This window comes from Anabrus simplex, chromosome X, assembly GCF_040414725.1.
Source record: "Anabrus simplex isolate iqAnaSimp1 chromosome X, ASM4041472v1, whole genome shotgun sequence".
Classification (NCBI taxonomy): Eukaryota; Metazoa; Arthropoda; class Insecta; order Orthoptera; family Tettigoniidae; genus Anabrus; species Anabrus simplex.
The window spans coordinates 114,435,143-114,461,544 of record NC_090279.1 but is presented as its reverse complement, the minus strand read 5'-3'; the positions used below and the strand labels follow the sequence as shown (position 1 = coordinate 114,461,544).

The window sequence follows — 26,402 nt, the reverse complement described above, 5'->3', positions numbered from 1 at the left end:
AAATCGTTTATTGTAAACTTAATCGGTGCGATGAAACTTCGATTTTTGTCGGCCGATTTCATTTATATTGTGTATCATCACGATGGCATTAAAAGAATTTCTCCCATGTTTTTAAAATCTCACGTGTTGTTGCGGCGGCAACATCGGCTTCGTACACCATTGCAGTGTGCGCAGCTGTCATGTGCTCACCTTTAAGACAATGATTGCTTTTATAGTCTTTAGCTGTGTTCTGGAATACTCTACGTTAGAGACGTTCAAAAGCCACGAGAAGTCATCCACCCTTTCCAGAGTTATGCTAGATACGGTAATTACAAGTGATTACACCAAATGTAGTTCATTACTTGTACCTCAGGAATATTCTGTCAATGCACTGTACCTCTGAGAAGGATGTGGAGAACAGAATACAGGCTGCCCATGTGGCTTTTGGACATCTCTCTTTATAGAATTTTACCTTAGAGATAGGGTGATACCAAAATCTGGGATGGTGGTTCGAGCAGCAGGCTGACTATTATCAGTAAAAGGATGTATGAATAAAGGCACACTGTTAAAACAACAGCAGAATATAAAATTAACTGGTATGAAGTTTTAGAAAGGAGACTTAATGGAGACTCAAATTTAAGCACCTTTACCACTATATTAGGAAAATGCTTCTGCAAATACTAACTTACACAACTTTCAACAGCTTATCCGAGGTATTTCAGGGGTCAACTAAGCCCATTTTGGTTTTAGCCAGAATTTACGACCTTATGCCATGCAAGTTTTGAGATGAAAATAACCCAGAATAAACCTGGATTTGAACCTCACTATTCAAGGTGCGAAGCCACTGAGCTAATCACCGACACAATAGCAACAAGCACGACATGGCAGATGTTCTCCTACATCCACACATTTTTGGCATCATGTTAGGAAATTTTGATTCACACACATTAGTTCGTCTGCCGTAAGCGAGGTCTTTTCTCTCGTGATACATTCTTTCAGTTTGTCTAACTTGTGGGGGTTTCTTGCATACACTTTCAGTTTCTCCATAAATAAAAGTCACAAACAGTTACATGTGAAAACTGTGGCAGACATAAGTCTGTACTGATAACACAATCTTTAAAAACTTCCTGAAAGTTTAATGTGTCTAGCTGTTTGTGCGGTGGCAGAGTCTAGCGGAAATATCAATTTCAACAGTCAATGTCAGTCACTTCATCAAAAAATTCTTTGAGTATATCTGTACTGAGAACTAAACCAACGTTAAGTCACATTTTAGTCATTTTACAGGAGAAAGGATAACGTCAGTTGAAGAGCACTTTTGCAGCATTGTGACTTAGGCATCATTGTTCTTGATATATTTTGTGCAATTTTGATCACTGATCATATTCGCTAAAATAATTTGCACTTAAAATGGTTAATTATTATTTTCTTGCCATAAAAATAAAATGACAATGGACTTACGTTTATATGGCTCTAAGTTTCATAAAATGTTGATTTAGATCTCAGCTACAGATATCATCCCTGTTTCTTTGTGCATTAATTCATAGTCGTCATTTCTAGCTCCAGTTTCCCGGGTGCGGTGCAGTATTTAAAACAGATTGTAACCAAACTACTTCCAGAAAAAATGTTCATCTGTACCTTTCCTGTTTCCTTTGTTTCAATGATGTTCAGTCCATATTCTTTAAACCTGTCCCTCCAAAGATTTAGATTCTCCTGTTCTTCTGCTTCACTTTCTCCCTAAATGAGATCATCATCTGCAAATGTAATGTGCATTAATTGTGGCCTAAAAAGTAAGTTCACTGCGCACCAAACTGCAAAGGAATGTCGTGTCCAACATATGTTATTCTGTATCAAAACATACCCACATAAATTGAACCATGCTTCGTCAAAGAACATTATTAAGTGTGGATCAATTATTTCATCGTGAACATTTTGCAACATCCAAGAAAAACGTACCTACTTTCCATGACCACGTGTATTAGTTATCTTGTACAATTTCAATGTTAACATCTTCGTAGCTTGCCATGTGCTGAGCTCTTTAAAACTCACAGTTTCTCGTCCAAGTTGTTGTAGGGATTATGTAGGCATATATTCTAGTTTCTCTCCAATTTAATTTCCTTTCTCCTCATCAAACACAGGATTTTTAACCTTCACTTCTTACCGAGTAAACAACCTATTTCCGCACAGTATCTCTCTCTGTGGAGGGCGTACACTTGAATGTCCAGTGTGGTTACCGTCCAGTTTACAAGAAAATGGTAAAATCGGCCCTAAACCAAGTCACTTCATGGTAGTGGGTCAAAAAACTAGCAGTGAGAAAATAAATACAATAATGAAACAATATAAAGATTTAGTGATCAATATGAATACATAACAGAACAGAAATTAATAATGTAGGTAATATGCACCTACAGAACAGTCCTCAATATATACAATTAATCTGCTCCTCAAAGAAATACAAGTAATTCATATATATATATATAAAACGAGGAGGATTCTGAAAGCGATGACTGATGAGCTAAATAAATCGTGAGCTTCTTGAATGTTGTTCCACTTCTTGAATATCTTGGGCATTGAGATACCTAAAACAATAAAAGAACCAAATATTACACCAAGTCCATAAAGAGAGAAGAATCAAGGAAAAAGAAAATACAGGGGTGGATTAAACATAAAACTGGAATTTCAACCTTTCATTTTTGGGATTCAGCCGAGAGGTGTGAAAATAACATTTCACTCTTCTTTTAGAAACACATTTTTTTCCCCATGAAACTTGCAGTTACTTGCAGAAGTAGAAGAAGAAAGAAAGAATGGGGATGTGTTTGCAGCCAGTTGCGTACAAACTTCTCTACTCCCAAATCATTGTTGAATCACTGTCCCATCATAGATAATTTTAACTGCCAAAGTTACTGACATGTCCCTGTCTTACAACTTACCAGTGAATACATGGAATTTAAAAAAAAACCTGAAACAAATGACTATGCTACTCTGCTATCTTATTGTACATGAAATACCGAATGTACTGCACAATATAAAATATATCAACATTTTGCTTCGTAAGTACAATAAAATCATAGCTATGAAGATATTAAAGCACAAAAAATTACAACAATAATCTGGATTACAGTACTATTATTTATCATTTAATTTCACTACCAGAAATATATCTTTTTTTTCTTTTTTTTCCTATTTGCTTTACGTTGCACTGACACAGGTAGGCCTATGTCTTATGGCGACGATGGGATAGGAAAGGCCTAGGAATTGGAAGGAAGCAGCCGTGGCCTTAATTAAGGTACAGCCCCGGCATTTACCTGGCGTGAAAATGGGAACCACGAAAAAACATTTTCAGGGCTGCCGACTGTGGGGCTCAAACCCACTATCTCCCGATTACTGGATACTGGCCACACTTAAGCGACTGCAGCTATCGAGCTCGGTCAGAAATATCTCATATTGAGGGAATTTTTGTTTTACAACTGGCTTTACATCGCATGACGCAGATGGAGATGATGGGACAGGAAAGGGCTGGAAGTGGGAAGGAAGCGGCTGTGGCCTGGTGTGAAAATGGGAAACCACAGAAAACCATCTTAAGGGCTGCCGACAGTGGGATTCGAAGCCACTACCTCCCGAATGCAAGCTCACAGCTGCGCACCCCTAACCTCATGGCCAACTCACTCCGTTTGACCATGGGCAGAGTGTCGAGCCAGCGTTTCTTTGGTCGCCCTCGCGCTCTGCGGCCCTCAGGACTTAAGTTTAATGCCCTTCTCGCAACTGAAGAACCGTTTCTGCGTAGCATGTGACCAGAATAGGGGTCGGCATAAGGATTGTTAAACAGGGAACTACAGCCGTGTACTACCACTGTTCTATTGCTTTCTTTTAATATCAGTAACAATGATATGATAATAATAATAATAATAATAATAATAATAATAAAAAATACCTTTTTAAATGGTTCATACAAATGATAGTGGAAGGGTAATAATATCTGAGCTGTAAGAAGGGTGTTCTAGGGGTTTCCATTAGATTTCTTGCAACTTATCACACGTTTTCCTCCTCTGCGAACCATGTGACCTTGCCACGGTGGGGAGGCTTGTGTGTCCCAATGATGCAGATAGCCGAGCCGCAGATGCAACCATATCGGATGGGTATCTGTTGAGAGACCAGACTAACGAATGGTTCATCGAAAGGGGGGTAGCAGCCTTTCGGTAGTTGCAAGGGCGGCAGTCTAGATGATTGACTGACAAGGCCTTGTAATAATACTCAACATGGCTTAGCTGTGTTGATACTGCTACACGGCTGAAAGCAACGGAAAACTACAGCCGTAACTAACTCCCGAGGACATGCAGATCTCTCTGTATGAATGATGTACTGATGATGGCTTCCTCCCGGGTAAAATATTCCGGAGGTAAACTAGTCCCCCATTCAGATCTCCGGGTGGGGACTACACGAGAGGGGGCGATCATCAGGAAGATGGATACTGACATTCTGCGAGTCGGAGCGTGGAATGTTAGAAGTTTGAATCGTTGTGGTAGGTTAGAGAATCTGAAAAGGGAGATGGATAGGCTAAAGTTAGATGTAGTTGGTATAAGTGAAGTACGTTGGCAGGAAGAACAGGATTTTTGGTCAGGCGACTACCGAATTATCAACACGAAATCAGACAGGGGTAATGCGGGAGTTGGTTTAATAATGAATAAGAAAATAGGGCAGCGGATAAGCTACTACGACCAGCATAGTGAAAGAATTATTGTCGTCAAGATAGACACCAAACCAATGCCCACCACATTAGTGCAGGTCTATATGCCTACTAGCTCAGCGGATGATGAGGAAATCGAAAGAACATATGAAGAGATAGAAGATTTAATACAATATGTAAAAGGTGACGAGAATCTAATTGTAATGGGAGACTGGAATGCAGTGGTAGGCCAAAGAAGAGAAGGTAGTACAGCAGGAGAATTTGGATTGGGACAAAGGAACGAAAGAGGAAGTCGGCTGGTTGAATTCTGCACTGATCATAATTTAGTCCTTGCCAATACTTGGTTCGAACACCACAAACGACGACTGTATACGTGGACGAGACCTGGAGACACTGGAAGATATCAAATAGACTTCATTATGATTAGGCTGAGATTCAGAAACCAGGTGTTGGATTGCAAAACTTTCCCAGGAGCAGACGTGGACTCTGACCACAACTTGTTGGTCATGAAATGCCATCTGAAGTTGAAGAAATTGAAGAAAGGAAAGAATGCAAAAACATGCAATGTAGACAAGTTGAAAGAAAAGAGTGTGAGGGATTGTTTCAATGAACATGTTGCACAAGGACTAAATGAAAAGGCTGAAGGAAACACTATAGAGGAAGAGTGGAGAGTCATGAAAAATGAAGTCAGTAGGGCTGCTGAAGAAATGTTAGGAAGGAAGAAAAGATCAACTAAGAATCAGCGGATAACTCAGGAGATACTAGACCTGATTGATGAACGATGAAAATACAAGAATGCTAGGAATGAAGAGGGCAGAAAAGAATACAGGCAATTAAAGAATCAAGTGGATAGAAAGTGCAAGGTAGCTAAGGAAGAATGGCTGAAGGAGAAGTGGAAGGATGTCGAAGGCTGTACGGTCCTGGGAAAGGTAGATGCTGCATACAGGAAAATGAAGGAAACCTTTGGAGAAAGGAAATCTAGGTGTATGAATATTAAGAGCTCAGATGGAAAGCCACTTCTAGGGAAAGAAGACAAAAGCAGAAAGATGGCAGGAGCATACTGAACAGTTGTATCAAGGTAAAGATGTAGATAATTTGGTTCTGGAACATGAAGAGGCTGTTGATGCTGATGAAATGGGAGACCCAATTTTGAGGTCAGAGTTTGACAGAGCTGTGAGCGACCTAAATAGGAACAAGGCACCTGGAAACTGATGACATTCCCTCTGAATTACTGACTGCCTTAGGAGAAACCAGCATGGCAAGGTTATTTCATTTAGTGTGCAAGATGTATGAGACAGGAGAAGTCCCATCCGATTTTCGGAAAAATGTTATACCTATTCCCAAGAAAGCCGGTGCTGACAGGTGTAAAAACTACCACACCATTAGTTTAGTATCTCATGCCTGCAAAATTTTAACACGTATTATTTACAGAAGAATGGAAAAACAAGTTGAAGCTGAGTTGGGAGAAGATCAATTTGGCTTCAGAAGAAATGTAAGAACACGTGAAGCAATCCTGACCTTACGTCTAATCTTAGAGTTTCCTATCTTCCTGATCTTAGAGGATCGAATCAAGAAGGACAAGCCCGCGTACATGGCATTCGTAGATCTAGAAAAGGCATTCGATAATGTTCATTGGACCAAGCTATTTATGATTCTGAAGATGATAGGGATCAGATACCGAGAACGAAGAATTTTCTACAATCTGTATAAAAATCAGTCTGCAGTGATAAGAATCAAAGGCTTTGAAAAAGAAGCAGCAATCCAGAAAGGAGTGAGGCAAGGCTGCAGTTTGCCCCTCTCCTTTTCAATGTTTACATAGAACAAGCAGTAAGGGAAATCAAAGAAAAATTTGGAAAGGGAATCACAGTCCAAGGAGAGGAAATCAAAACCTTGAGATTTGCCAATGATATTGTTATTTTATCTGCGACTGCAAAAGATATCGAGAAGTTGCTGAATGGTATGGATGAAGTCTTGGGTAAGGAGTACAAGATGAAAATAAATAAGTCCAAAACAAAAGTACTGGAGTGCAGTCGAACAAAGGCAGGTGATGTAGGAAATATTAGATTAGGAAATGAAGTCTTAAAGGAAGTAGATGAATATTGTTACTTGGGTAGTAAAATAACTAACGATGGCAGAAGTAATGGCATAAAATGCAGACTAGCACAAGCAAGGAAGAGCTTTCTTAAGAAAAGAAATTTGCTCACTTCATTGATATCAGAATTAGAAAGATGTTTTTGAAGACTTTCGTGTGGAGCCTGGCATTGTATGGAAGTGAAACATGGACGATAACTAGCTCAGAAAGAAAGAGAATAGAAGCTTTTGAAATGTGGTGTTACAGAAGAATGCTGAAGGTGAGATGGATAGATCGAATCACAAATTAAGAGATACTGAATGGAATTGGTGAGAGGAGATTGATTTGGCTAAATTTGACGAGAAGAAGAGATAGAACGATAGGACACATCTTAAGACACCCAGGACTTGTTCAGTTGGTTTTTGAAGAAAGTGTAGGTGGTAAGAACGGTAGGGGTAGACCAAGGTATGAATATGACAAGCAGATTAGAGCAGATGTAGGATGCAATAGTTACGTAGAAATGAAAAGGTTAGCACAGGATAGGGTGGCATGGAGAGCTGCATCAAACCAGTCTATGGACTGATGACTCAAACAACAACATCACACGTTTTATAGCAGCAGCATTATTGTGGAGAATAACAATGTCTCAGATCAGTTACCAACGCCATGTGTTGTGAAAGGCGTGTGTCATCAAGAAGTTGGCAGTAAAACAGCATTTAGTGTTCTTTGTTCACGGAGGAAATCAACTAACAAAATACTCATCGAGTGCACTTTAAACATTTTGGCCCTCCTTAAATTAAAATCCTTGTAAATTTTCCTTCATGTGACAATATTTGGTCCAAGGAGACATGTTCCTATGTTGTCTTGTTAATCTTTATTGCAAATTAATTTAGATGTTTAGAGTGTAGTTTAGGGTTGCTGGATTTCAATCTAGCTATCAATGTTTTTATAATCATAGAGCACAAGCTAGGCACCAAGATGAAATTTATATCACTGAGTGACAACCCTATTGATGTTAGTGCGTATATCCAATCACAAATTGCAAAACTTGTTTAGCATGTTTTGATCCCTTTTAAAAAGGATGAAAATGATTACGCATTATTCTTATTCTCCTTCTTTTATGACTGCACAGGATCACTTTAGTCAGTCAATTGTTCAGGTCTCTTTGAAGGGATTGTTCGGGCTTTGCGGTCCTCCCAGTACTTCTTCAGACGCTCTGATCTTCGTGCCCTTTCCTCGGTTGAAAATATGCGTGTCGTTGGTTTGTTTCGTGTGAAGGTAAAGCGGAGGTTTGTATTCTTGAGTTTTGTATTCAATTTTATCTTATTTGTGGTGTCTTCTGTTGTAAGGCCTATTTCCTTCAGATCCTCTCTTACTTCTGACCCATTTACATCCTGTCGTGGTATTTTTTGAGATGAGATTGTGTTGTCCTAATTGTTTCAGAAGTCTCAAATCCAGCATCTTCATGATATGTCCAAAGAATTCCGGTCTCCTCTTACGCATAGTATCTGGAATGGGTCCTAGCTCTTTGTACACGACTTCATTAGGTATTATCCGCCACTGTCCATCTTTCTGGTATTTTTTGTTGATGCAGGTTCTTCCAATCCTTCTTTCAATTTTCTGAAGTCTGTCGGCCCTTGATTGTTTATTCAGGTAAAAAAGTGTTTCTGCTGCATATGTAGCTTCTGGTTTTATAACTGTGTTGTAGTGTTTTACTTTTGCATTTATTGATAAACATTTATTTTTGTATAGTACGGTAACCTTTTCTTGAGCCCTAGTTCCCATTCAGCACTATGGGGCTCAGAGCTCAAGAAAAGGTTCGCGTACTATAGATATCCCAAGTTAATTTTTGTGCTTTAGTGAATCTATTTGTTCTTGTTTGGAATGAGAATTTTTCATTTAGGCTATATGTTATTATTTCTCCAAGATATTTAAATTGAGTTACTATTTTGATTTTATTACCATTTATGGTAACTTCTTTTAGCTGTGTTGGTTTCTGGGGCATGATTTGTTTTTTCAAATGATATTTTGAGACCAATTTTACTTGCAATGTTTTGAAGTTCTGATATCTGGGTTTTTCAGTTCATTTCATGTCCACTGCTAGTACTGCTAAATCGTCGGCAAAACTCAGACAATTTGTTTTGATTTTTTGGCCAATCTTTATTTTTGGGGGACATTTCCTAAACCATTCCCTCATTACCATTTCTAGAGCACAATTAAATAATAGTGGCGAGAGCCCATCTCCCTGCCGTAGTCCAGTTTTAATTTCAAATGTCTCCGATGTTTCACCCCTAAACTTTACCTTTGATTTGGTGTTTAGTGAGAGTCAATTTTATCATGTTTATTAATTTGGGGTGTAGTCCAAGGTGTCTTAAAATTTTAAACAGAGATTCTCTATGGATGCAATCAAAAGCTTTCTTGAAATCTACAAATGCAATCACCATATCTCTGTTCCTTCTCCTGTTATGGTCCATTACCAACTTAAGACCCATGATCTGATCAGGACAGCTTCTTCCAGGGTCTGAAACCTCCTTAATATTCTCCTAGTTCTTTCTCAAGTTGCAAAGATTTTGTATGTTATGTCTAGGAGTGGGATTCCCCTGTAGTTATTAGGGTCGGTTTTGTATCCTTTTTTGTGCAGTGGGTGAATGAGGGCTGTTCAGTGTTCTGGCAGTTCTTCTTTAAACTAGATAGAGACAAGTTGTTGATGGAGGGCAACTTTTGCTGATCTTCCTGCATATTTCCAGATTTCCACAATGGTCTTTTTTTTTTTTTTTTTGCTAGGGGCTTTACGTCGCACCGACACAGATAGGTCTTATGGCGACGATGGGATAGGAAAGGCCTAGGAGTTGGAAGGAAGCGGCCGTGGCCTTAATTAAGGTACAGCCCCAGCATTTACCTGGTGTGAAAATGGGAAAGCATGGAAAACCATCTTCAGGGCTGCCGATAGTGGGATTCGAACCTACTATCTCCCAGATGCAAGCTCACAGCCGCGCGCCTCTACACGCACGGCCAACTCGCCCGGTCCACAATGGTCTGATCTTCTCCTGGCGCCTTGTAGTTTTTTAATTTATTCAGTGCTTGGTAGACTTCCTTTATTGTGGGGGGATTGATGTTCTCTGGTGGTGTTTTTATCGGGGTGCTTGTGTCCAAATGATGAATTCTGTAGGTTCCTCACAATTTAGAAGCTTGGTGAAATATTTAGCCAGAATTTCTGCATTGTCCTTATTGTTATGAGCCAGCTTACAATTTTCATCCTTCAACAGTAGAGAAAGCACTTTATGAATCAATGCTGACTCCATGTTGTGTGTGTAGGATATTCATATTCTCAACCTAAATATACTTTGTCAATTTATCTCTCTGCAATCTTCTCTTTTTCCTATTTCTTGCCCCAAACTCCCAATCATCTGTCATCCATGGATGTCTTGGGAGGGCTCGGTATTACTGACCTTATTACAAGTAACAACTCTCATTATTGTTCCGTATTGAAGATGACGTTAGGCATAGATATCAAGGATAATTTAATAAAAAACCACCTATTCAATACTTTCCACGTTTAATGTGGTTATTATCTACATGATTTTATGTAGACTTATTTAGGTCAGGCACATGTTTCACCCATTATTTTGGGCATCTTCAGCCTGTAAACAACCTTTAGGTCAAGGTCTGGGACCTTTTTAACCAATATAAACATACCAATATATACACTATATACAAACATTAATGAACTCTTAAGATGGGTAACATAAGTTAATACAGTTAATACAGGTTTTAGTCCTCTTTACCAAAAAGAAGATCCATTTTAGTTTTGGACATTTTTCATATTAGATAGATTAGGACCAAAAAACTTAATGGTTATTATATCTTTTATTTTAATAAATCAGTTTTTCTTACACGTACTTTCTCAGTCTACGAACATCTGAAATTGAGGAACTCTTGGATACACTAGGAACAGATTCAGAAGCCGGTGGTGATTCTGATGCTGAAGATGCCTTGTAGCAGGTACTAGTACGAGCAGTGGCGAAATACTGGCAGGTACCAGCAGTGCACAGTTGATGGAAGAGGATTCGGATGGGAGCATGTACGATCCAGCTGACCCGGGCCAAGCAGATAAGAGCCAGCAATCTTTAGTTTCAACATCCGATCCATATTCTGATACTGAACCAGACTCAGACTCCTCAAGTCCACTTCGCGAGCCTCCACAGTATAATTTTACTAATAGAGCAAAAGATCCCAATAGTTCTCAAAGCTTTGTATTCCCTCGCCCATATCATAAAAGGATTTATCTGCTATTGATTAAGGGTTTGTTGGTTCTAGTATTTACTTTAGAAGCTAAGTATGTTACTTTTTGGCCATTATGAATTTTAAAAAATTTGCCCTATAAAGGGCTATGCCTCATATGTTCCAGTAAGTTTGATTTACGGTGTATCTGTTCTGTGATGGTGTGAGTCCCCTTTGCCCCTCTTCCCTTCAACTCGTCTATGTAACCTTGCTCACCCGGCCTCCATTTTGAGATGTGCTACAGCTGTTGGAGGGAGAAAGAGAGAGGACTATTCTGCAGCTTTAAACGTCTATTCCTGCTGGACTTTGTCACACTATGCTGTTTGTGATCATGACATTGTATATTTCATTTTCTGGTGACTAATATTTTGTTGAGTATTTGAAGCTCGATCTTACTTTCGATACGAGTGTCAGCGGATTTCTACTTCCGTTGAATAGCAACTTAAATTCATACGTTTTGAATTTTTGAAGAAAATGGAAAATTATTTCCGTCAATATCTTACAATCTTTGTACTTTGATGTACTTTTGCTGTCCTACAATGAAATGTGGTTGTGGAAGTTGAAGATTGTAGGTCTGAGATAATTGTATCTCTGGAAAATAGACTGTTTTCATGAAATTTAATTGTATTCGTCTCTGAAGCTGCCTCCTTAGAAATTATATAGTCAATATGGAACAACCTAAACACCAGATTCTTTGTGAAGATACGTTGAGGAAAAAACAAAAAGCACGATCCCACTAGAATTCTTGCCTCACAGAGGTACGGCTATTCAGTTCTCTCTTTAGCTTCCAGAATATGACATGACAGTGTCGTACGCCTTCATTTCCTGTTTCCAGTCTTCTGGGTTGGGTTGTGAATCAAGGACTCCACAGCTATCAATCTCCCCACCATTCCCTTTCTTCCTCCAATATTTCTTCCACTTTTAACTCCTCTCTTCTCTACAGTCTCCTTCACCGTTTTCATCCACCTCTTTCTGAGCCTTCTTCCTATTATGTTCTCCGTAGATACTCACTCTGGAAGTCTATTCATTTCCATTCTCATCATGTGCCCATACCATTTCAGCTTACTGGTCTCAATCTTACCTTGTAGTTTAGGAAATCCAATTCCTCTCTCTGATTTCCATGTTTTTGATTTTATCCCTTCATGTCTTCCCAATTATTCCTCTAAGGAATTTCATCTTGGCTGCCTGGATTCTGCTTTCACCATGTTCAGTTGCTGTCCATGCGCCTACAGTGTATGTCAAAACTGGTGTGTAATACCTTGAGTGCAGATTTTTCTTACATTTCTCTGGGACGTCCCGGTTCCACACTATACCTCTCACACTGTTAACACATTGCGGACCGGGTGCCCTTCACCCCATGCACATCCCTGTTCCCGGCCACTTTCTAACTACCTCCAAACTGGAGTGCATGCATTCAAATAAACTGCCAGAACTTCACTAGTCTTTCAAGGACTACTGTGTTTTATTCTGGAGGCATTCCTGGTTAGTAGTTGAAATGCAGTTAGGTAAGTATTTGCTGAAATCTATTTTGGCTCATAGTTTTCCGAAATATATGGTTTTCTATTAGGGGATCGGTTGGCCAGTAATCTTTCAGATACGGTTTCTTAATCTGCCCTATCAATATACACAAAACAATTTTTTAATTTCCCTCCTAGGGACATTAGTCCACTTTAGGTTTTACGGGATACGTTATGAGAATGTGAATTCTGCTCATAGTATGAGTTTGTCTGCCCAGCTACATAATGAAAAAGTCCTCACAAACATAAGTATTGATACTTGTCCTACGTTTCCAGGTTCATTAGGCCATACCTTTATATCAGGAGCACGTTCAAAATCCTCTAGCCTAGGGAGGAGTCTAAACAGTCAATCAGCTGAGTGGTACGTATTCTGTCTTACAAGTGACAAGATGGCCATTGATTGTATCCTATGCTTTGATAGACATAGCAGGATTGATGCACAAATCATCTTCCATGCAAATTAGGCAAATTTAAAAAAAGAGAGGGATTTTCCCTCAGTTTGTCAAAAGAGCTAGTATTCCTAAAATCTGCATACAGGTAGCATTATCTTATTGTTGATAATTTAGCTCATAAATGTTCACCTTGGTAACACAGAAACAGTTATTCCTTACATATGTACAAAGTACGCTGCGCGTCCACTCCTGTTACGAAAAACTGCACACCTGCTTGAGGGTTAAGCATTACTTTACTTTCTCATAAAGCATGGACCAGAGGAAAATATTATCAAGCCTTGTACATTCTCGTACATTACGGTACACATTTTCGGGACAGATTAATACTTTTAAAATTTGAGAATATTCAACTTACCAGGTATGTCTATGGAGATTTTCAATTACTGTTTCAATGTACAGTACATATTTGCTCAAAATTATACAACAGTTAAATAATTAACATCCAAAAAAGAAATGAGTGACTAAAGTATTACCTTTCCTCTAACGCCTTAACTCTTCTTGTACTCAATACGCTCTACCTTGACCTCATCACCCACCAACTGGTACACGTAAGTCACAACAGTCGAGCTCTGGATATCCATCAGCACGAAGGAGGGAATGATGTTCCTGTAACAGCAAATCAACACCACTGTGGTGATCAATACTTCAAAATATAGAAGAGATTATTTCTCATGGCAAACTTAACACACATTACAATTTGAACATTACATGTATGGCAGTGAGTATTTAGAAGGCTTCTTTTGGGATTGACATTCGTAAATATGCCAAAAATGCTTGAAAAAGCAGTCTAACCCTCGTACTGAGTTCGGTAACAGGAATAACTCTTTTACATACTGTTAAATACGCTAAACATCATACAACAGCCTAACCTCATGCTCTGTGGAGAAGCTATACCTTTTCAGAAGTCTGTAAAAAACCTAGGCGTTGTCATGAATGACACATTAAACTGGAATGACCATATAACAAGTGTCTGCAGAAAAGTATATGCATCTCTTCACCCCCTAAAAATGAAACAATCCATTCTTCCACACAGTATGAAAATAAAACTTATTCAAACCCTCATTTTCCCAATAATTTATTACTGTGATGTCGTATTAACCGATGCAACTGCAGAACAAACTATGAAACTTCAAAGGGCAATGAACTCTTGCATACGATTTATATTTTCTTTGAATTTTAGGACACATATTTCCCCTTATTATGAGAAGCTATCCTGGCTGAAAATTGATCAACTAAGGAATTTACATACTGTGACACTAATTTTTCGACTTCTGAACGAATCTACACCTGAATACCTATCCTCACATTTTAACTTCCTCTCATCTTTCCATGGACATAATACCAGATCGACTTCTACCCTTATGATACCGGTTAATCATTCATCTGTATACAGTCACTCTTTCCAAGTGTCTGGGGCAAGGCTATGGAACACACTCCCTGTCAGTATACGTAATAGCACTTCAACAGTCTCATTTAAACAGTCTTGTCGAGATTTCCTCTTAAATACGTGACCAGCTTGTATGAATGTTAGTGTGTATGATTGCAAGCGTGTTTTAGAACTATTGTTAGGTGATGTAGATGTAGATAGGCTAGATAATATTAATCATTAAAAATAACAATTATAATCTGTTATAATATTACTCCATAAATTTAGGTAGCTCCTAGGGTCTGCTAATGTTATTTTACCAAAGTATGTGATTATGTACTGTACGTAGTGGTTAAGTGTAAGAGAGGGCCGTGAGCCCTAACTTCACCACATACAAAGGCATAAAATAAATAAATAAATATACCCAATCGGTAAAACCCAAATTTAAAATTTTTTGTAGAACCTAAACTTTAGGCATAGCAATGTGGTTCCTAGTATGGCAGATGAACCATAGACTTTATTTAGGTATACGACCAGAATGCTTCTTGGAAAACACTGCAAAAAAAATTAGTCACTGTGATCTCTCTGGATAAAGAGAAAGCTTACGATCATTGAACACAAAAATATCAACTTCAGCTATATCTTCATCAAACAAGAGAGAAGCAAACTGCTTCACATATCTGCCGCTCTGAATGTCACCTTCTCTGAGATGGATCTTTTTTCCAGTCTTCTACAACATGTATGGTGACAATCGTGAAGCAGCTATTTTCACAGGACCAGCCTTCAAGTCTTACAAGTGAAGTTTCTTCACTCCCATTTCCAGAAAGCCAAATAAAGAGAATCAGTCAAGAGAGATGCAAGATGGCAACTAAAAGAGCAACTAGTGTTGGAAGAGTCCAATTTATAACTGTTGTAAGCCTTCAATTATGTCTGCTTAAGATCACAGTGTGTTTATCTTCTAGGGTGTCCACTGCGTATTCAGTCTTTGCCAGTGCTCCTCCCTTGTCTTCGCTTCAAAGCAGAGTGAATCTGGAAATCGTGGTGAAAAATTAAGCAATGAATGTATGGTTCGAAGCAAACTAGACACACTTGAAAACGAAACACAGTCACTTCGGAAAATGAAGATAAAGCTTATTTCCGTCGTTTACTCTCTTCTCGAATTAAAGAGGGCAAGGCATTGAATAATTTACAACTACAGAAAAGCGCTAATAGCTAGCTATAAGCAGAAATAATTGCCAGGAATATGTAGTCATACACAGCAGCAGAAACTTTGATTTTACCTGCTTGTAAAGAAATAGTTCAATCCATGTTAGGAGAAGCTGCAATGACTGGTCGAATGAGAGGTTTTACAGTAAAAGTCTGTTACAGTGAGTACGAGATATAACGAGAACCTGTACAATAGCCTTCGGTTACAATGAGAACCCGTTCACTGAGTCATCCGTTATTACAAGTGATTTTATCGTGTTTTATTTTCCGTTATTGATATTTACACACTTCAGCGTAAAAAGCTAGCAAAACACTGTAGATTATTTTTGACCGCATAACTCTCGATATTTCACAAACTAAAGTATGGTAAATATTTGTATATTAGTGCGATCGTTTTACACAATTAGATTTATAAAACCTACCATGATAAGATCCACAAACATTGCAGCAGCGGGTCTCTTGCAAAGGATTTTATTGGCACTATCATACTCTCTTCGTACCAAACATTCACATGAAGTGATAGTTCTTTCGGATGTCACAGATTCGTTGGGTTGGTCAACCTGTTATAGCAATGCACTGTCGCAATGAAGAGTTTGCTGGTAAAAACTGCCGTTCCTCATGGTGCGACTGAATCTGACGCTTTTGTTTATTGCTGTCATATGCAGAGTAAAATCACTTCTTGTGCTGCTCGAGTCATGATTTCCTTAGTGCTTTCTGTGTGAGATATGAACAGGCTGTGCTATTGTAACGTGTGAAGAAGTCGTGTAGGCCCTATTATAGGTCTTTTCTGCTCTGATGGCGGGCGACCTACATGCTATCAGGGGAAGTGGGGTGCAGGCAGTATGTTACTGCCCAATCAGACAAAAGATCGCGTAGCGGCGGCGCTGGAAACTACTCAGTTGCCGCGCTCACTTCCTTCCACGAACTGCTGTGTTGCCGAGAAGTCTTACAGTATGCGTCTGGGTATTACAAAGAGCTTGTTTGACGAGTTTGTTTTAGAATTATTCTTGTTTTATGAGTAATTCTTGCCACGTCCTTTACTGCATTCTTTGATTAGCATGTTCGTGGCATGCGATATCTGTCTGTGTTTTTATTCTATTGTTTCTATTTGCGTTGTTCCATGTTCTTGTTGTTGTTGTTGTTGTATGTAATAACTGCACTATATATCTTACAATGGCGAATAGGAAGGAGATCAGGAGCCAGGGTAGAAAAATGATCAGCAATGTTCATGAATATTTTCAAAAGGAAGCATCAGCGAGTGTGTATAAAGTGCAGCAGAGAATGCCGGAAGCTTGTCGCGTTAGTACGCGAACCGTTCAGCATATACTAAAGGAAGATAAAGACAGTATCCAGTTATCTGGCTCCATCTCATTTCAATCGCCGCGCAAACGAATGATAAGGAATTGTATAACAAAGGCAATCGACAGATTCCATAAAAATGTAATAAGAAGAACTCTCCTCAGTTATTACATAAGGGTAAATACCCGACAGTGAACAAATTATGCGGTGATTTAGAAAGAGATATAAAACTTAAATGGGGAGTTACTTCACTGTGGAGCATACTGAGGTCTATGGGGTTCAAGTATAAAAAAAGCAACAAGGGGAGATTTTCAATGGAGACAGCTGATATAGAAACAGCAAGAGTAACGTTTGAGAAATATGCATCTTCTGAGGAATAGGAATAAGGACCCTTCGCCCAATATATTTTATTTACATGAGACTTACATTCATCAGAATTATGCTCCAACAAAAATCTTGCAAGATAAAGAGGGTACAGGAGGTTTAAAAGTTCCTGTGGGGAAAGGTGGATGAATTACTGTTTTTTACATAGGTTCCAGTCACACTGGTTTTCTACAGATGTGTACATTGTTTTTCAGGCCAAAGGTGAAATCGACCCGTGATGACTACCACACTGATATGAACGCTATGGTTTTTAAAGAATAGTTTTTGAAGGTTTTAGATGCTCTTGACGAAAGGAACATCGAAGACCCAGTGATTGCAATGGACAATGCCAACTACCATTCAGTACAGCTAGAACAAATCCCTACAATGAAAAACACACACACACACACACACACACACACTCTCTCTCTCTCTCTCTCTATTGTGGCTATCTGCTAGGAATATTCCTCATGACAGCAATCACATCAGAGTTGAACTGTTAACTCTTGTGAAACTAGTCAAGCCAAAGGCAAAAATGTACAAAATTGATACACTTGCTGACAGAAGGGGTCTACCGTTGTTCGCCTGTCACCCTCAATTTAAACCTAAGAATTTCATTTTTTGTCCGTATTGAACTGAGAAGGATGATAGGAAAAACTTAAAACGGTCCACCTTTTCAATACAAAAAGTTATATTTTATTTATAACATGTATTTGTACTTGGAACTAGTTTCGACGCTGTGTTTGCGTCATCATCAGCCAAAATGGGAAACAGGCAAGCATGTAGGCATTTATGTTACACAAGGCGTTACATTAAACAATACACATCTTACAAGGAGATAAAAACAGGGACGAATATAGGAAACAAATGAATCGTTGAGAAAACAAAAGTTATACAAATTAAAAATAACCTTAACCACACATCTTGCAGTGCGAAAGTGTTCTTCTTGAATGATTCCTGAATGTAAAACACACGCGCACACATTTCTGAGGAGCCAGCAGGCAGGACAAAGTAAAGTGAAACCTTAATAGTTCTTCTGAGAAGAGTTCATCATTTTTCTATGTTCCGACTAACTAATGAAGTCTCCCTTGAGTTCCTGATAAACATACACAACAGGAAAATTAAACAATACACATCTTACAAGGAGATAAAAAAACAGGGAAAGTTATACATATTAAAAATAACCTTAACCACATATCTTGTAGTGCAAAATATTCGTCTTGAATGATTCCTGAATACAAAACACACGCGCACACATTTCTGAAGAGCCAGGAGGCAGGAAAAAGTAAAGTGAAACCTTAAGAGTTCTTCTGAGAAGAGTTCATCATTTTTTCTATGTTCCGACTAACTAATGAAGTCTCCCTTGAGTTCCTGATAAACATACACAACAGGAAATTCTCCTTCACTCTCAACAATAGCTATAAAGATCAACGGTAAATTTCATTTTAAATATTGTGTAGAGACGTGAAAGCATGATCTTGAATATAATATAACTCCTTCATTTAACCCAATTTTTTACACAAGGTGTTATATTAAACAATACACATCTTACGAGGAGATAAAAACAGGGACGAAGGAGTTATATTATATTCAAGATCATGCTTTCACGTTTCTACACAATATTTAAAATGAAATTTACCGTTGATCTTTACAGCTATTGTTGAGAGTGAAGGAGAATTTCCTGTTGTGTATGTTTATCAGGAACTCAAGGGAGACTTCATTAGTTAGTCGGAACATAGAAAAAATGATGAACTCTTCTCAGAAGAACTCTTAAGGTTTCACTTTACTTTTTCCTGCCTCCTGGCTCTTCAGAAATGTGTGCGCGTGTGTTTTGTATTCAGGAATCATTCAAGACGAATATTTTGCACTACAAGATATGTGGTTAAGGTTATTTTTAATATGTATAACTTTCCCTGTTTTTTTATCTCCTTGTAAGATGTGTATTGTTTAATTTTCCTGTTGTGTATGTTTATCAGGAACTCAAGGGAGACTTCATTAGTTAGTCAGATCATAGAAAGAATGTTGAACTCCTCTCAAGGTTTCACCTTACTTTTTCCTGCCTGCTGGCTCTTTAGAAGTGTGTGCACGTGCGTTTTGTATTCAGGAATCATTCAAGGCAAATATTTTCGCACTGCAAGTTGTGTGGTTAAGCTTATTTTTAATATGTATAACTTTGCTTTCTCAACGATGCATGTGTTTCCACATTCGTCCCTGTTTTTATCTCCTCGTAAGATGCGTATTAATTAATGTAACACCTTGTGTAAAAACTGGGTTATCTGAAGGAGTTACATCATGTTCAAAATCATGCTTTCACGTCTCTGCGCAATATTTAAAATTTTACCGTTGTTCTTTATAGCTATTGTTGAAAGTGAAGGAGAATTTCCTGTTGTGTATGTTTATCAGGAACTCAAGAGAGACTTCATTAGTTAGTCGGAACATAGAAAAATGATGAACTCTTCTCAGAAGAACTATTAAGGTTTCACTTTACTTTGTCCTGCCTGCTGGCTCCTCAGAAATGTATGCGCGTGTGTTTTACATTCAGGAATCATTCAAGAAGAACACTTTCGCACTGCAAGATGTGTGGTTAAGGTTATTTTTAATTTGTATAACTTTTGTTTTCTCAACGATTCATTTGTTTCCTATATTCGTCCCTGTTTTTATCTCCTTGTAAGATGTGTATTGTTTAATGTAACGCCTTGTGTAACATAAATGCCTACATGCTTGCCTGTTTCCCATTTTGGCTGATGACGACGCAAACACAGCGTCGAAACTAGTTCCAAGTACAAATACATGTTATAAATAAAATATAACTTTTTGTATTGAAAAGGTGGACCGTTTTAAGTTTTTCCTATCATCCTTATCACCCTCAATATAACACCATAGAGTTGGTTTGGGGGAAACTTTAAAAATGCTGTAAGGAAAAGGAACAAAATGTTCCAACTAGCTGACGTCCAATTTTTAATGGAAGAGGAGCTGGATGAAGTAACCAAACAGGAGTGCGGGGCTTATGTGTCACATGCTGAAAAATTTTAGGAGGACGGTTACAAAAGACACGTGGTATTAGTCATTGATGATATCATCATAAATCTGCGGGACGACAGCCACAGTGGGGAGTCTAGTGACGAGGATATTTCTGGTGACAGCTCTAGTGACAATGACGAGTGTCGGAGTGCTGTAACATGGATACTTCAGCTGGAATAAGGTAAGGTAAAGTAAGAAAATGTATTGTGTAACTCTGTACTTTTGAATGAATTGTTTTTCGATCAATTCTCAATGCACTTGTTATATGCATTACTAGCTGACGTACCCTTGCTTCGCTACGGAATTCTACACTGTATACAGAATTGTAGGTTAGGTAGAGTAGCACGTTGTGAGCAAGACTGTATTAAATTGCATAGCTCTTAACGTTACCCTGGAAACACGACGGAGAAATCACCAAACATCTTTTCTCATATGAAGACTGCGTTAGGGAATTTTCATTGTAATGGTAGGCCCGCTTGCCTACCATCAGCCACAATCAGGTTGGGGAGTTTTCAATATAATGGCAGACACTCACTCTCCACCTGCCTTTTACATCCTCAGAAAGACTGCCTTAGTGATTTTCCCATCTGAAATGAACATAGGTAATTACAATGACGTCAGTAGGAATGGCGAGAGTAAAAGCAAGGCTTTCATATGAAATACTCGATCAAATTAAAAATGACACATTTTCTCACTTTCAAGGAACAGTACTACACTGCTGATCTAACAGTCCAAAGTTCCAGAGCTGGAATGACCAGGCCGCAGACAGCCGTGATCCGTGAACACTCAGTCTTTTTTTCAGAGGGGGAGGGTCGAATAGTGGCGAGTCCCAGGGCAAAAACTATGCCCTTCTACTAATCTGTTTCCTAAGAGTACCCGACGAGTAGGAAATCTCAATTCACTACACTGGCGGTGGAAAAGTCTGACTTGGAGGCAATTTTCCCCTCCAAGCCCGAGGAGAAAACCCTCTTCACTGCTAATTTTGAATAAAATTAATGTAGAATTTAATAAAAGTGAAGGGGTAGAAGCTCTTTTGAAGAAATGGTTTTCAGGGTTGAATTTTGAGTTATTTAGTGAATTGTGGTGCTATAATTTGGAATATGCCTAAATTGTAATTCTAGACGAGGTCATACTACTACTACTACTACTACTACAACTAATTGAACCTCTGCCATAAGAGTGCACACTGCTCATTCAAAACAGTGCGTCAGAGTAGGGGTCAAATAGCTGGAATACTAGGATGAACCAGTGAGTTACGTACCAGAAGTACGATATCAGAAAATGTATGAACCAGAGGAATGACATGATAAATAAGGAAATTTTCTATCTCCCTAGCTATTTCCCGCCAATATTCAGTCAGGCTGTTATACTCGGTAAGCAGCAGTAATCCCATGTATCGGAGTTGAACAGGAGCATAAGAGACAAAGAACATCACCATAAACAATGGTCAATGTAATGATATTGTTGATCAACGTTATGCACTTTCAATATTGTAGGCCTTCACATTTAGCTTTCTTCCGACTCTGAAATACCACTCTTATAGTCGGTAAGGTAAAATTGAATGAAACATAAATGGTCGGAAACTGTATTCTCTATAACTTTAATTATATAGTACTTTTCGATAGGACCAATAACATAGGTACCGGTATTTAAAAATTAAATTTTTTTTTCCTAGGGGCTTTACGCCGCACCGACACAGATAGGTCTTATGGCGACGATGGGATAGGAAAGGCCTAGGAGTTGGAAGGAAGCGGCCGTGGCCTTAATTAAGGTACAGCCCCAGCATTTGCCTGGTGTGAAAATGGGAAACCATGGAAAACCATTTTCAGGGCTGCCGATAGTGGGATTCGAACCTACTATCTCCCAGATGCAAGCTCACAGCCGCGCGCCTCTACACGCATGGCCAACTCGCCCGGTAAATTAAATTTTAGGCGCCCTCCCCTCAGCTACAATTTCATACAGGGCGAATAAAATTGTTTATAACTTAGGGTGTAGTTTCTTATTTCCTGACTCTATATACCGACTTTCATTAAATTCTGTTAACCCATTTTCTCGTGGCTCGGCGTTGATATGGACTATGCAACAAAAATTCATATTCATGAATATCTGTGTTATCAAAGCCGGTACAATAACAATATATGACATAAATGCATACATACATTACCATTATAGACTGTTATGCCTTTCAGAGTTCAGTCTGCAAGCCTCTGAGAATTTACTAAACGTCGCCACAATCCTCGATTTGCAACTAGTGTTGTGGCCTCGTTTAGTTCTATACCTCTTATCTTTAAATCGTTAGAAACCGAGTCTAACCATCGTCGTCTTGGTCTCCCTCTACTTCTCTTACCCTCCATAACAGAGTCCATTATTCTTCTAGGTAACCTATTCTCCTCCATTCGCCTCACATGACCCCACCACCGAAGCCAGTTTATGCGTACAGCTTCATCCATCGAGTTCATTCCTAAATTAGCCTTTATCTCCTCATTTCGAGTACCCTCCTGCCATTGTTCCCACCTGCTTGTACCAGCAATGATTCTTGCTACTTTCATGTCTGTTACTTCTAACTTATGAATAAGATATCCTGAGTCCACCCAGCTTTCGCTCCCGTAAAGCAAAGTTGGTCTGAAAACAGACCGATGTAAAGATAGTTTCGTCTGGGAGCTGATTTCCTTCTTACAGAATACTGCTGATCGCAACTGCGAGCTCACTGCATTAGCTTTACTACACCTTGATTCAATCTCACTTATTATATTACCATCCTGGGAGAACACACAACCTAAATACTTGAAATTATCGACCTGTTCTAGCTTTGTATCACCAATCTGACATTCAATTCTGTTGAATTTCTTACCTACTGACATCAATTTAGTCTTCGAGAGGCTAATATTCATACCATACTCATTGCACCTATTTTCAAGTTCCAAGATATTAGACTGCAGGCTTTCGGCACAGTCTGCCATTAAGACCAAGTCGTCACCATAGGCCAAACTGCTTACTATATTTCCACCTAACTGAATCCCTCCCTGCCATTTTATACCTTTCAGCAGATGATCCATGTAAACTACGAACAGCAAAGGTGAAAGATTACAGCCTTGTCTAACTCCTGTAAGTACCCTGAACCAAGAACTCATTCTACCATCAATTCTCACTGAAGCCCAATTGTCAACATAAATGCCTTTGATTGATTTTAATAATCTACCTTTAATTCCATAGTCCCCCAGTATGGCAAACATCTTTTCCCTCGGTACCCTGTCATATGCTTTCTCTAGATCTACGAAACATAAACACAACTGCCTATTCCTCTCGTAGCATTTTTCAATCACCTGGTGCATACTGAAAATATGATCCTGACAGCCTCTCTGTGGTCTGAAACCACACTGGTTTTCATCCAACTTCCTCTCAACGACTGATCGTACCCTCCCTTCCAAGATGCCAGTGAATACTTTGCCTGGTATACTATTCAATGAGATACCTCGATAGTTGTTGCAATCCTTCCTGTTCCCTTGCTTATAGATAGGTGCAATTACTGCTTTTGTCCAATCTGAAGGTACCTTACCAACACCCCACGCTAATTTTACTACTCTATGAAGCCATTTCATCCCTGCCTTCCCACTATACTTCACCATTTCAGGTCTAATTTCATCTATTCCTGCTGCCTTATGACAATGGAGTCTATTTACCATCCTTTCCACTTCCTCAAGCGTAATTTCACCAACATCATTTTCCTCCTCCCCATGAGCTTGGCTGTTTGCAACACCACCATGATGATTTCCTTTTACATTGAGAAGATGTTCAAAATATTCCCTCCACCTCTCCAGTGATTCCCTGGGATCTATTATGAGTTCACCTGAATTACTCAAAACACTGTTCATTTCCTTTTTCCCTCCCTTCCTAAGATTCTTTATTACTGTCCAGAAAGGTTTCCCAGCTGCTTGACCTAGCATTTCCAGGTTATTACCAAAATCTTCCCATGACTTCTTTTTGGATTCAACAACTATTTGTTTTGCTCTGTTTCTTTCATCTACGTAGCAATCCCTGTCAGCCTCGGCCCTTGTTTGGAGCCATTTCTGATAAGCCTTCTTTTTACGTTTACAGGCTGCTCTCACTTCATCATTCCACCAAGATGTTCGCCTTTTCCAATCTTTACACACAGTTGTTCCTAGGCATTTCCTTGCTGTTTCTACTACAGCATCCCTGTATGCCACCCATTCACTTTCTATATCCTGAACCTGCTTACTGTCTACTGTTCGAAACTTCTCACTAATCATATCCGTGTACTTCTGTCTAATTTCCTCATCCTGGAGATTTTCTACCCTTATTCGTTTGCAGACAGATTTCACTTTCTCTACCCTAGGCCTAGAGATACTTAGTTCACTACAGATCAGATAGTGGTCTGTATCATCGAAAAATCCCCGAAAAACTCTTACATTCCTAACAGATTTCCTGAATTCGAAGTCTGTTAAGATATAGTCTATTATGGATCTGGTACCCCTAGCCTCCCATGTGTAGCGGTGAATAGCCTTATGCTTGAAGAATGTATTCGTAACAGCTAAACGCATACTAGCACAGAAGTCCAGTATTCGCTTCCCATTCCCATTAGCTTCCATATCTTCCCCACATTTACCAATCACCCTTTCGTATCCTTCAGTTCTATTCCCAACTCTCGCATTGAAATTGCCCATTAGCACTATTCTATCCTTGCTGTTGACCCTGACCACGATGTCACTCAATGCTTCATAAAACTTGTCAACTTCATCCTCATCTGCACCCTCACATGGTGAATACACGGACACAATTCTTGTCCTAATTCCTCCCACTGACAAATCTACCCACATCATTCGCTCATTTACATGCCTAACAGAAACTATGTTGCGTGCAATGGTATTCCTGATAAAGAGCCCTACCCCAGACTCTGCCCTTCCCTTTCTAACACCCGTCAAGTACACTTTATAATCTCCTATCTCTTCCTCATTATCTCCCCTTATCCGAATATCACTTACTCCTAGCACATCCAGATGCATCCTCTTTGCTGACTCAGCCAGTTCTACCTTCTTTCTTCCATAAGCCCCATTAATATTGATAGCTCCGCATCGAATTCCATTTCGTTCGCCAAGTTGTTTCCAAGGAGTCCCTCGCCTGTCAAATGGGAGTGGGACTCCATCACTCCCATAGGTCCGAGGCTTGCTTAAAGTGTTCTGAGCTGGGTAAATTCATGAAGCAGGATGCTGCCCTACTTGCACATAGTCCAAGTGAGGATCTCTCCTTTAACGGGTTATGGACCACCGGTGAATTGTATAGTCCTAGTCGCCTGAGCACAAGGAGGGCCAGGACTCAGAATATGTCTCAGATGCCCACTCCCAATCCATAGCAACAGGTATCCCAACTCTCAGGACCACTTACTGGGCCACTCAGCCGTTGCCCATGGTTCACGAACTAGGACGTGACTGCAGTAACCCACTAACCCACACCATGAGCGTAGACAAAAAAGCCACCAATGACCGACTTCCAATTATCTGTGAAATTCTTAAAAGATACGAGTCCAAAGATGTCTACAATGCTGATAAATCTGTACTTTTCTATAATTTATTACCCCAACGGACTCTTGCGGTGAAGGACGACCGCTGCAAAGGTGGAAAACGCAGCAAAGAACCAACTAACCGTTCTTTTGTGCTACAACATAGACGGTAGTGATAAACCAAAACCATTTATCAGCACGCCATCCAACCCGTGAGCATTTAAAGGCACGCGAAATATTCTGGGCATGTTTGAAGCGAACACGAAAGCATGGATGACATCAGCGCTTTTTAAGCAGTGGCTTCAAGCGTTTGATTCGAGAATGGAATAGAAGAACAGAAAAATCGTTTTTATTAAAATGTTGAGCTACGGAATATTGAACTGGTACTCCTACTACCCAATTGTAGCATTGTGCTACAACCACTTCATCAGGGCATATTTAAACTTCTTAAACACCGCTTTTATAGCATACTGGTCAACTCATTGATGCGTAGGCTTGAGGTAAAATGAGCACTGAAATGGAATGTACTGGAAGCTATCTGAGGTATTGCAGTGTGGTGGGAAACCATATCCCACTGCAATTTCTGCATGTTTCAGACGTGCTGGCTTCTGACGAAGTGAAACAGAAAGCAAAGTTAGAGGAGGAATATCC

General features: G+C 39.2%; 1 protein-coding gene across 1 annotated transcript in view; it reads right to left on the bottom strand.

Annotated features, from left to right (window-relative positions):
- Nucleotides 1-2,306: 2,306 nt before the first annotated feature.
- The window catches only part of Vps29 (vacuolar protein sorting 29), a 39,273-nt gene continuing 15,177 nt past the window's right edge, over nucleotides 2,307-26,402 (bottom strand). Inside the window, exons 4-5 of the mRNA XM_067158674.2 lie at nucleotides 13,455-13,587; nucleotides 2,307-2,555 (exon numbers count right to left, since the gene is read on the bottom strand). Of these exons, the coding sequence (XP_067014775.1) occupies nucleotides 13,470-13,587 (118 nt within the window). The 3' untranslated portion in view covers nucleotides 2,307-2,555; nucleotides 13,455-13,469. The remainder of the gene's footprint in view (nucleotides 2,556-13,454; nucleotides 13,588-26,402) is intronic.